This window comes from Pteropus vampyrus, unplaced genomic scaffold (assembly GCF_000151845.1).
Source record: "Pteropus vampyrus isolate Shadow unplaced genomic scaffold, Pvam_2.0 Scaffold12, whole genome shotgun sequence".
In the NCBI taxonomy this organism is placed as follows: Eukaryota; Metazoa; Chordata; class Mammalia; order Chiroptera; family Pteropodidae; genus Pteropus; species Pteropus vampyrus.
Genome location: NW_011888793.1, coordinates 685,490 through 698,262, shown reverse-complemented (window position 1 = coordinate 698,262; position 12,773 = coordinate 685,490). Strand labels below are relative to the sequence as shown.

General features: G+C 38.3%; 1 protein-coding gene across 2 annotated transcripts in view; it reads right to left on the bottom strand.

Moving 5' to 3' along the window:
* The window catches only part of ARHGEF26 (Rho guanine nucleotide exchange factor 26), a 133,289-nt gene that overhangs the window by 106,133 nt on the left and 14,383 nt on the right, over nt 1-12,773 (bottom strand). For both annotated transcript variants that reach the window (XM_011379226.2, XM_011379218.2), the window contains exon 5: nt 606-662. In XM_011379226.2, coding sequence (XP_011377528.1) covers nt 606-662 — 57 coding nt within the window. The remainder of the gene's footprint in view (nt 1-605; nt 663-12,773) is intronic.

Sequence of the window (12,773 nt, the reverse complement as noted above, 5' to 3'; positions counted from 1 at the left end):
TATATATATATATATATATCTCCATATTGATATGCATAAGACAGGAGGAAAGTACTTTGAGAACCTCACAATATTACCATGAGCAATTTTCTTAAACTGCATGTACCTACAGATCAAGTTGTAAAATGCTATTAACATGTTTTATTTTTCATTAAGTAAAGTTTTTTCTTAGTATAACTTTAGATTTATAGAAATCTTGCAAAGAGGGTTCAGAGTTCCTATGTTTCCTTCAACCCAGCTTCCCCTAACCAGGGTACATTACATAACCAGAATACATTATATTTTGTCTATAGACAAATGTAAATATTCAGATTTCACCAGTTTTCCCACTAACAGCCTTTTTTAGTTCCAGGATCTAATGTCTGTTTCACTTTTCAACATATTTCTTCCAGTTTAAATACCTGGACTAGGTACTTTGTGGCTTAAGTTAACTTTGGAATATTTTTAAATGTTCTTTTCTGGGGGCTTATGTGTAGTTTTATTTGACAATGATCACATACTTCTTTTGTAAAAAGACACATTTTGTTCTTTTATACGTGTATTCATTTTATATGTTTTTAAAGGAAAACACTTGAACAAGTGCACACAGTAGGTAGAAAATATACCTCTTGTCTCTTTCTTTCCTCCTGGCTAACTGTTTGAGATAATCCATTTCTTTTCACCTAAAGAAAAAAAATAAAATAGTTTTGAGCTCATTCACTTTAACAAACAATTTCTTTATTACATAAGGCATAACTCTAAGCCCTTCAAAAATGAATTAAGAGAAATTATGCAAAATGTTGAATTCGGCACATACGAATTTTGGGGTGTCACATCCCTCAAATAATATTTAATCACATTAGCAAATTATTAACATAACAGTTCAACAATAAAGAATTGAAAAGTGTCTAGAACACTATATTCTATCAGGTTGAGTTAATCTGTTCTAGTCTTAGTTCTGGATATTCCTAAAATACTTATCAAATTAATCTCCCAAGTCAAAAGTGCAGAAATCTAATAAAGAAATGAAGCCACCACTCTGAGATTTTACTGTCTAGGATCACATACTAAAAGGGTAATTTTAACACCATTTTTTCATAAAGACTCCATGGAATACTAATGCTCTTTATAACAACCCAATCAAAGAAGAAAACAAAGTCCCCTCTGCCCCAATTTCAGCAGTCTTTCTTGATGTGGAGAAGTAACAGTACCTACAAGAACCAAGAATATCAGTACCATACCTAGAGTAACGCAGTTGTATTGTTTGTTGAATCAGTGGCATCATTATCTTGACAGCCATACATTTTTATTTGATTGCTGCAGTTTCTATCATAATTCTGTTTCTAAACCACAGAGCAGAAGCTGAACTATTACCTCCATGAAGGGAGGATGTACTGTCTCTTCTGGGACACCTGATCCTTTGCCTGGCATGTGAATGACATTCATGTTTTTCAGTCAAAGATTAAATTAGCAAAAAGTAAGGCATATGTAAAATACCAACCAATTAAATCCTGTGCTTAAGATAAAGAACTGTAAGCAAGACAGTGCCTACACCTTGTGTTAAAAATTAATAGCAATAAAATACAACAAATAAAAAATACTGATAAAATATAATAAAAAATAAAGGCCTTCAAAATTTTTACTATCACACTTGATAATTTTTTTAAAAAACCATGTTCCCCTGGATCTATTTTTAAATTGACACCTCAAATTTTGCATCCCAAGTTTAAAGAATTTTAAAGATGCATTTTCCTACTAATTGTCAGTCTAGACATTTTTAAATATGTGTTTAAACTATACTCTTTTAAATGTATCCAATAGAAGGTAAAAACCATACTGATTTGATATCTGCCATCATCCATTTAAAAATAAATAAGTTTCCTTTAACAGTTGGAGATTTTACACTATTCTTCTTTCTCCTTGAAATCAAATTTCTGTGTCAATTTTCCTCCCAAATTTCCTAATGTAATACAATTCTATATGTTACGGTATGTTATTAGTCACCCTAGTATACTTTGAAGCAAAAATTTGTTTTTAAATGTTATTTTCTAATATTTCCTGGGACCATTGAGCTTTGAGTATTGACTCCTGTGGATTATATAATCACCACAAATATCATCAATAACCTCTGATCAAAAAGACACCATTACTTTCAGTTTTAATGCATTAAGCCCAAGAGTAAAATATTACTGAGAATGCAATTCTCAGTAAGATTTGGGGGGGGGGGTATGGTGGCACAATTAAAGGAGCCTTCACTGCAAACAATATTTGAAATTGACCCCCTTTTATCTTGTGCCTCAGCGGTTTGACACTGTGGTAACGTATGCAGATGCAGCCTCAGTCCTAGAAAAGAGAATGACTAGGAGTCAAGGATCTGGAATTCCTGTCCACCTCACACAGTCTTTATGCGTTTCAGGGGCGGGATGCATACCCTAGTGTGAAGGCCTCTGTGGATAGTCCTCTGCATTGTGACTGCTATGGAAACAAAGACAACTCCATGTTACTGTCTTTAACCTTTGTTAAAAGTTAGAAAGTGGTATAAAAATAGAAAAAATCCTACATCAATGGTAAAATCAGCAATCATTTACTGAACGTTAACTATATGCCAGGAAATGTGCTAAGCATTTTATACCTGTTTTCCCATTGAATCCTAGAAAGTTGATAATAGTCTTATTATCATAAAATCTCTAGAAAGTTGATAATATTCTTATCCTCATTTCATAGATGAAGATAACAACTGAGGCTTAGGATCCAAGATCTCACAGCTAGCAGGTAGCAAGGCCAGGATCTGCATCCGCGCCTGTCCAACGCCAGGGCTCACACTTTCAATCATAATATTACATGGTTAGGACCCCACGTCCCCCTACCCTCTATGAGAGGCATACCATTTCTAGGGTTGGGCGATCATCAGTAAAACTCTTCTAATGCCAAGTCTATATCAAGCCTCCATATGTTTTTTTTTTCATCCACCCATATCATGGAATGTTCTTAGCTTTACCCACCATCCTGACCCTGGGTCAGCCTGTCAGCAAGAATTCATGGCTATAAAGGCTCCTTCATACACTTTAATAAGGACGGAGACTGGTGAGAAGAATGAAACCGTTCAGAGCTTCTCCCGTTTGGTTAACTCTGAGCAGGAATTTCACAGGATTTCCTGCCTGACACAAAGTCCTCGCAGATCGATATTCAGGCGCCATGCCCACAATCTCTGCAGGTGAGGTCATCAGCAAGAATTTCCACACCACTGGCATCTCTATCCAAAACTACTAATGAGTTCAGACCCGGAAATCTTAAGGGGAAGAGAATGAAATATGTGGACTTAGAGACCTATACAGATGACAGCTAGTTTACTAAGGGATTAAGAGTACTTCATCAGAACACAAATTAAAAAAGAATCCCCAGCTAAAGTATTTGCTCTTTTGAGGGGGGAAAACATGAAAAAGGCAAAGTACTAATGTGCATAAAATTACATTTTTTGCTAATACCAATACAAAAAAATTATAAAATATTCCTTTAACCCAATAGCCATCAATAAGAAACCAAGTGCCCCATACAAAACTACTGTGACAGAAAAAAATAAATAAATAAAATTAAAAAAAAAATTAAAAGATTCCCAGAAGCATTGTTGGATCATAAGAAAACTGAAGTGCAACGCGTTCAGGGAGTCTGAAAGTTTGCTCTGGGGGATTATGACAAACCAGTTCCTCCTGGCTGGCTGCCAGACCACTGTTCCATGCCTTGTCCTTCTGGCTCAGCCCTTCTATGGTCTGCACGGGGCAGGCTGGACAGGTTCTTCCTCCAGGGCCAAGAGGAATCATTTTGTCTACCTGAGACCTCCTTCCACATGTAACTCTAAATTAAGTAATACCTGAGAGCAGGTGCCTGCAAGTAGAAGGTCAAGAGCAAGCAGGATTTCAGAGACTGGGGAGTTTGAAGAAATAAAACCAGAGAAAGAGGGAGAGAGAATGATATATAAAAAAAGGGTCCCACAAAGACTGGCAGAAAGCAGATAAGAGAAAACTAGAGAATGAAAACAGGAGCAAATCTCAAGCAGAATAAAAACAAGGAAAGAAAGGAGGGAAGAAAAGGAAGCAAAGAGAAAGAAAGAATGTGTGCCAAGTTTTTAATAGTATATACCTCTGGGAATTTTCTAATTCAAAAACAGTGAACTTAACAGTAAACTTAAGTAAAATCACTAGAAGGTCCAGACACTTCTTTGCATGAAAGAAAAATATATGTAAAAAAGCATATATTTATACTTACAGTTTTAAATTTTATATGCTTTTTGCAATTTGCACATTTTTGCTAAGAAAATCTAAAACATTATTATGTTTATGCCATTTTTTCTAGTGCTCCCCTTATTTCCATGTGCAGAAAAAAAAATATCAGCTTCTAAAACTGATTCTTACTGTGCTATCTAAGATGAAATTAAAATTGTACAGACTCCTTTTTTAATTTTTAACATATATATTTTGTATTGGCAGCTCTGGCTGAGTACAAATGGGAACATGTAGACAGTCACAGCAACACACTCATTTAAAGGTCTCTTCTAACCTCACTAGATCTTTCTTATTCCTCACTGTCTTGTCCTGGCTTAAATTTTTTATTTAACTATGTCATCAATAAGTAGAATTGTCAAAGTAGTTTAATGAAACACTGAGAACTGAGATTCAATTTGGGGTTCTTGATTTTGTATAATCTAACCAATTCACAGAACTATTCAAACCTTGCCATACCCATTTCTAGACTATAAGGAGAGAATATGAATGCATGTCAGTATCCCCAACATGTTAAGTGAGCAAAAATTAATTCAAACAAAACAACGGAACTAAAGCCCAAGACCACAGTTCTGACATAAGTTAAAAAATATGAACATATATAGGTGGCTTATCAAGATAGTGAATGCAAAGAACTCAGTAATGTTACAATAGTTTTAAATTTGTAATTATATTTTTACCCATGATCCTTGTAACTGATATATATATATTCCATGTCCAAATGAGAAAGAATTTGACAACTGGCTGCAGCTAATAAAGAACAGTATAAGATACTTCATGCATGGATATGCTATTGTCTAGTTAGACCCAAAATATAGTTTTTGAAGTTTATAAAAGGGTAAACTTCCTAAAATATAGACCCAAAAGTTAATTATTAGATACTCCATCTAAATCTCATGCTGGTTTTCTTCTTCATACCTGGCAAAGCTGATATTCTTACATGACTGACCGTTCTAGGAAGGCAGAGGCTTCAGACAGATTCCATTCCTGCACTCACCACAGTTACGGAGATTCGTGTCAGGAAATACATAAACTTTGTGCAATATCCATTGGCCTTTGACTCCACTGACTGGAATAGGTTATGAGCCAAGTTCTCTAAAACCCAAAAGAGCCCCAATATTGCTATATTTATATAAAGTCTACCTATAGGTCCTGTATCTGTGGAGAGAGCCACAATTAATAACACCATTCTCTTGGCTGACCAGATCATCATTTTCTATGGAGTAAATAATGACATCTTCTCTAGCCCTCCAAGACTTGATATTGTTTGTAGACAAGATGGGTGTACATTTCTTTTATTTTTCCCCGCCAGCCAGGGAAACCCAAATGGAAGAGCCTCCAAAAGACTGAATAACCAAGGCTTGGAAATGTAGCCAGTTAAAAATTAGATCAGATATTTATAATCCAAGATCACTGGGGCTCCATAAAGCACTAATGTACATTGAATACCCATGTGAGCTAAGACCTTTATACTTTGCCAGAGTTTACCCACTTGCTGAAAATCAGCTAGTTATTCATGCCTCTTGGTGATCCCCTATTCACCGGCTTCTGTTCTTAAAAGCTCATGTGGGAAGGGAATGAATTGTAAAGTAAAATTATACCACAGGATACAATCACTCTCGGGTCCTTTCTATAGACTTAACACAACCCAAACAGCCCCTGAATTACAAATGAGCTAGAGTTCTTTCACCGTAAATAACATGGGAACAACAGCTCTTTGAGAGTCTGTGAAGTTCCTAAACTGAAAAATCTGCCTGGGTCCAGAAATCCTTGTCCTCTGTAACCAGGCCCCGTAGGCTCTCTCCAGCCCCACCTTATCCACGGGAAAGGTTCTGAGATATCACCTTACCATCTCAAAGGGCCAGAGATCTGTGTAACCAAAGATCAGATACATGAGGTCAACATGGGGACAGTGTCATATTTTTAGGGAGGCATGGATAAATAGATAGAACACTGTTTTTTTGTTGTAGTTGCTATTAAATGAGAGGCAGAAGACAGTGGCCCATTTAATAAAATCATATGCTTAATTTGAAAATACATCAAGTAATGTGCCAGGGACCTCCTAATTCTTTGCTCAAAGAACAGATCTCTTCTCTGGTCTACTATTGTTAAACTTAATTCTATAATCCTCGCCAAAGTTCTTGGATTTCAAGCAACAGCAAGCACTCTCAATTCTCCCCTCTCTACCTCCAGGGAACCTCAGGTCTACTAAAATGATGGCAAATTCAGATAAGGCAGGCCAGGACTTGAGGCTTTTGCACCTCTAAGGCCTGTGTGCATCACCCTCTACAGAGCCAGGATCCCTGAATGAAACCAAATTATTTCAATACAGATAAGAGGCTAAGAGTACAAACCACAAACAAGTAATTAAATGCACAAGAATAAACTGCTGCACTTTGTAGGATTTAGGAGATATGGGTGCATTACTTCACTGCAGCCAGCCGTCACTAGCTAGCTTTCCAGATCTAGCCAATTCTTCATTCAGAGTTCTTGTTGGTCCTTCATTTATTTCTCAGACAACCATGGTATCCAATGCTTGCCATGCACCAGAACCTTATAACTTCTCAACTTTATAACAACCCTGCAAGGAAGGTAATACTATCCCTATTTTACAAATTTAAAAAAATGGAAGCATAGATAAGTTAGGTCATTAGTCTTAATAAGGGGCAAAGCTGGGATTCAAACCCAGGCCTGCCCGCTCACCCTCAAAGGCTGAGTTCTTAACCACCGCAGCATACTGCCTTCTTGAACACGTTTGAATTTCTTAGAGTTGTGATCTGCAGCTTCTCTTCCCCTAAACTGAGATCCTCCCTTTGGATACCCCAGAAACCACATCTCTCACTGGATTTCTAGCTTCTGCTACAGTGAAAGCTAAGCTGTCAGCGGGGTGGCCTGGCAATTTAACTTGTTGCCAGGTCCTGACATTTCTCTCACTAAACAAATTCCTGTCTTTGACTTGTGGCTCTTATTAGCCTTCATTCCCACTGTGGGCTACTGAGCCCAGACGCAACCTTATTCATTCTCTGTCCCCTCGATGAGTAAGAGATGCAGTTCTCCTTTATTTATCAAGAATTTAGAGGGAAAAGAATGAAGTAGAAAATACATGAAAAAGCTAATAACACAGAAGTAGAAAGGATGAGAGGGAATCTGATTTTAGGGGGAAAGGGCAATTTTACAAAATTATTTAATAAAAGATGAGCAATTTTACAAAGTGGACTATTTAATAAAATACTGAGGAGACCAGACTAATAACACTGGTTAACAGGGCAGGGGGTTGGGAATGGTGGTAAAGTCAAAGCAGATTTCAGTTTGAACTATTACGTTTAATTTTGTAATAAGGAGAGCATTTGAATTGCTTCTGTAATTAAAAAAATAATTGTTTTAAAGAACGTAATCAGCTTTAAATTTCAAATTTTTTAAATTGAAAAATTAGGAACAAACTAATGACTAATAATGAGAAATTGGTTAAAAGAACCAAACTTCCATCAGTTTGATGAAATATAATACAGGCTTTCAAAAGGTTGTTGTTGAAGAAAGTTTAATGATGTGGAAAGTCATTCACAATGTTATTAAGAGACAAATAAATGGGTTAGAAAAAAGCAGGTTTAATGACATGAAAAGATATTTATAACACTGTTAAGGGGAAAAATATGCGTAATGACAATATTATTTTATTGATTTTTTTGCTTAAAAGAAAAATTCTATGTATACATTTTTTAAAAACGGTCTGGAAAGTTATAAACCAAAATGTCAACAGTGGCGAGAGTTGCGGGGGAGGGGACAGAATTTACCTAACTTTTATTTTCTTCTCTTTTTCTATTGGTCCTATTTGATTTTGTATAATAAACATGCTTTAGCTTTGTAATTAAAGCCTAGTTTTCAATAAAAACTAAAACATGTTTCAAAGCCCTTTCTCAGAAAAGAAGTAGGGCAGAGAAAAGAAATTGTTTAAGGATGCCAGCAATACCTGCATTTCTTTGTTGTCGCCCACAAAGAGAGCTAGAGAAATGAGAGGTGAACACTGGCAGATAAAATAAATAACATAACTAAGGTAAAGGGAGACAACGAGATTTCAGTCAAGCCCAAACCAAGCAATGGCTTATGAGGCAGTGTTGAAAATGAGTGATGATAGGCAGGTGTGCAAGTGTGACAGCGAGGAGGAGGCCTGGGCTGGAGTCAGCATAACTGAGACGCCACTGACACGCAGTGAAGGCATGAGTCAAGAAGGGGTTGACAAAGGCAGGGCAGGTCTAAGGGGCTCTTCTTGCAGAAGAGAACACCTGTTTGTAAAGGTGGTGCCAAAATCTTAGTTGCTATTTTATTTCTGTCATTTTTGCAAAGTGACAGATAAACAGGAATCGACTCCAAAACAGAAAGTTACTTAGAACAACAGTGACACTGAAGTTAATTTCTTAGATTTTCAGTAAAAATCTAACCTGAGCAAAACATGTTCCAGAAAAATGAGTAATGAAGTGAACTAATGTTTTACATGGGATTTACAAAGCATGCCATGGTTTCACTGGCCGTGAATTATCTTTCTGTATGGAAGAGATCTGAGAAACAGGCACAGGATTAGCATTGTTCTTTCGTTTACCTATATATCCAACTTCATTCAACTCATATTTTATACTTCTTTTGCTTCTATTTCCTACTCTCCTGCCCATCTAGCTCATCTAGTTTGGGTCATTCTTTCTAGAGAACTTCCCTGACCTTTACTGTTCTCTGCGATTTCTGTGTCATTCATTTTGACACTTTGTCTTTTAAAAGCATCGTTCAGACATTTCATTTCTATTGTCCTCTAAACCAGCTCTCAGGTTCCTGCAGTGCAGGCACTGGGTTTTAGGCTTGTTTTGTTTGCCCCATCCACTATGACACAGTGAAATACAAATGAATTTCGGAGTCAGATACCACTGTTTTTCAGACTATAAATTCTAACCTCTTAGTGAATGACAAAATAAAGTCCATAAAATTCTGATCTTCATTTATTTAAATGTAACAAAACAGAAAAAAAAAAAAGAAAAGAACGTACCATAGTGTGTTAGTATTAAGGGTAACTTTTGCATCGTAAACCTTTTGAGATACACACACATAATCGCACATGTGCACAGATTAGGTTACAAGGTAAAATGTATATCTCATTATGTCAAGCCACTGATATAGACCATGGTTGCAGTGTCAACTCTGCCAAGTGTAAATTTACGCTAGATCTATTAGCTATGTCATTTAACACTCTCACAGACCCCTGAAATCTGTTCTCAAAGCTTCTGAGAAAGGAGTAGCACAAAGTGGCCACATGCACCATGATGCATCATGAGGGCCAAAGCTGATTGGAATAGAGCCAGTCAGGCCCCTGGCCAAATGACAATAAAATGACATATAAGGTAGGGAAAAAGTGCCTGAGCCAGTATAATCTAATATGATTCTCTCTCAAGAACCTGAACTGGGTAGTTATATATGGAAGCTGAAAGGAAAACATGGTGGGGTAGGACCACGCTAGGTAACTTCAAGTCCAAGTTATGAGAACTCAGAAACTCTGAGAATGCAAGAGTTCTCAGGAGAAGAGACAGACATAGCAAATAGGAAAAATAAGCCAATTCATGAGCAGAGCCAACAGGCGACAGTCACTGAGTCATAATAGCGGTCACATATCAGAGGAAAATATGGTTCCTCCTCTTTCAGAGCACTAGGCCCATGTATCCATTATCTGGGGAAACTTGAGAGGCTCAGTTCCAGGTAACCTCAAGACCCTTATGAAAACAGTAGGAGAGTAACCATATTTAACATCTCAGTGTCTCATCTGCCTTGATACAAAGTACGTAGAGAAATCGTATTTGCCCTCATGGTATTGTCATGAGGACTATAAAACAGTGGTGAAACGATCTAGTATCGTCGCTAGTGCACACAGTGAGGCCTCTGCAAATATATGATCAAAGTTTACGTCCTACACTAAAGAGAAAAATAATCTGTAATTCCCTTTCACTGGCAACACTTCCTTCTGCAGAAGCTGTCCATTGGCTCTATAGTCCTTATCTCCTTAAATAACAGATCTACACATAATAAATATCATAATAATCTTAAGACATTAGAGTACAGACTAAACATGTAGAAAATCAACAGGTTATAAGTATTCATATTCTGGATAAATCAACAAAATTTAAGAAACAAAGTTTGAAGCACTAGTCCCATATTTAAAGGTTCAATAGTAATTTTGATGGCGACGACTTTTCTAATCATCTGGAGACAAAATCACTGTGTGGATGTGGTCCTGAGAAACAGTCCCATCATTGGACTCGGGGACGACAAGATCCCATAAGGGGACATCTTAAGGTCAAGAGGGCAAATTAAGAATCCGATCGATGACTTCCACAACTCAAAACTCAGTAGTGTAGAGCCTTTCCCCACAGTTATTCTCAGAGTAACTGAGCCTTCCCTCCTTTTACCTAACTATGCTGTCTTCCTACAGGCTGCTATTGTTCCTGAATGTACCCATCCACGTCCCCAGAAGAAACCCCAGGTGGGGAACCAGACTATATTTAATCTCATTTCATGGTGTGTAAATATCCACCATAGGCTAATGTAGTTCTAAACTACGAAGATGCCAACTTCCCCCAATATTTCAAAGACATTTATTAAATACAGTATGTAGCTGAACAATCATCGAGAATTTTTCTTTTAAAATAAAAAATTTAAAACAGCCTCCATCTGGCTCTTCTATAGAAAACTTTCTGGCTGTTTTCACTGCTGAGTAATGTTCTGTTATTTTCCCTCATGGGATTAGGTTTCTGTATTTATTCATTTATATATTCATTCGTAAAGTCATCAAATACTTATTGCAAGCCCACAGTAAGTCAGGCACTATTTCATGTGGTAGAGATATAGCAGGAAACAAAACAGACAAAAATCTCTGCTTTCATGCAGCTTTTATTCCAGTGGGAGTAGATGGACAATTAACAACAACAAAAAAAGTAAATCACATAATCTATGACTTAGAGAGGTAAGTGTCGTGGAGAGGGTAGGACATGTTAAGGTAGTGTTGGAGAGAAAGCCACGTGGTTCTGGGAAAAGCTCTATTGGAAGCTGAAGAGACAGCAAATGCAAAGGCCCTGAGGCAGAGTATACCTTGTATCTGAAGGACATCAGTATCACTGAGCAAAGAGCAAGACAGAGCAGCAGGAGATGAGTCCAGAAAGGTAACCAGGAGCCGGATCACACAGACTCACTGGCCACCGTAAGGCTTGGCCTTTAAGTGGAGGGGAAATCACTGGAGGGTTCAGAACTAAGAAACGGTATCTCAGTATATTTTAGCAGGTTCACAAGTCAACAATATAATTATATAGCTGCCATATGGAGAAGTGGCTAAGAAGGACACAGGTAGATGCAGGGAGCTGAGCTGGGAAGCAATGGGAGTGATGCACTTCTACGCTGGACATGGACAGGAAGGCGGCAGCGGGGTAGCCTTGTTCAGAAAGTAAGGGCAACAGGCTTTGCACCAAGCTGGAAGCAGGTTATAGGAGAAAGAAGAGTGAGGAGCGGCTCCGAAGTTCTGACCTCTGCAACTGGAAAAATGGAGTTGTTATTTGCTGAGAGAAAAAAACGGAGGGGAGGGATATTACGGGAGAAGCAGGTTTGGGCAAGAGAGAAGGGAGTGATCAGATTTACACTTCAGGAAAGTTTCACTTTGAGATGCTGATTAGGTATCAGAAAAGAATTTGAATATCCTTGTCTGAAATTCAAGGAAAGGTTCCATCTAGGAATAGAAATGTAAGTCATCAAAGCATGTGATGTACTTAAAGCCACGGATTGGATGAGCTCGCCAGCTTAGTGCAGATAAGAGAGGAGGCCCAAGGACAGAGCCGGATCCTCCAGCACTCAGAGATCAGAGGACTGAGGAGGAGCCCACAAAGTGGGTCAAGGAGCTCCAGCTGCACCTACTATTTTCACTCCTCTTACCCACTATCACCCCCGAAGCGTCTACATATATGACGTTTAATCTGCCCGGGACTCCGCCATCCTGCCCCCACAATCCTCACCCCAACTTTGCCCACACCCCTGTCTGGGCACTCCTCAGATGGCAGTTCTCATCACCTCCTTTGCCACCTTCCCTCAACTGATAGCACTTTGCCTAGACAGGTGGCCACCCCCAGAGGATCTCCAAGCAGCACAAACACGTCCTTCTCGGCGTTAACACAGCTGTAATTCTGCATTTATTAAAGGGATTATTTGACGTCTGTCTCGCCATTCCGGGTGTCTGCAAGGACACGAAAGCAAGGCGGAGTCTGCTGTCGTGCCATCTCCAGTGTCTAGAAAAAGGCCTGGTACAGAACAAGCCCTCCACAAACACTATATGAAATAAGACCCTCTTTGTCTAGGTCCCATGTCCAGGTTTCTGGTTAAAATGTCCCCTTTTGTAAGTATGCCAACCAAAATTCACTATCCCTGAGCTCATCTCCGCCCACTTTCTTGAAGCTCCTGCCTCTTCTGCTCTCTGCCTCCCTGTAGGGCCTGGGCACCCCTCAC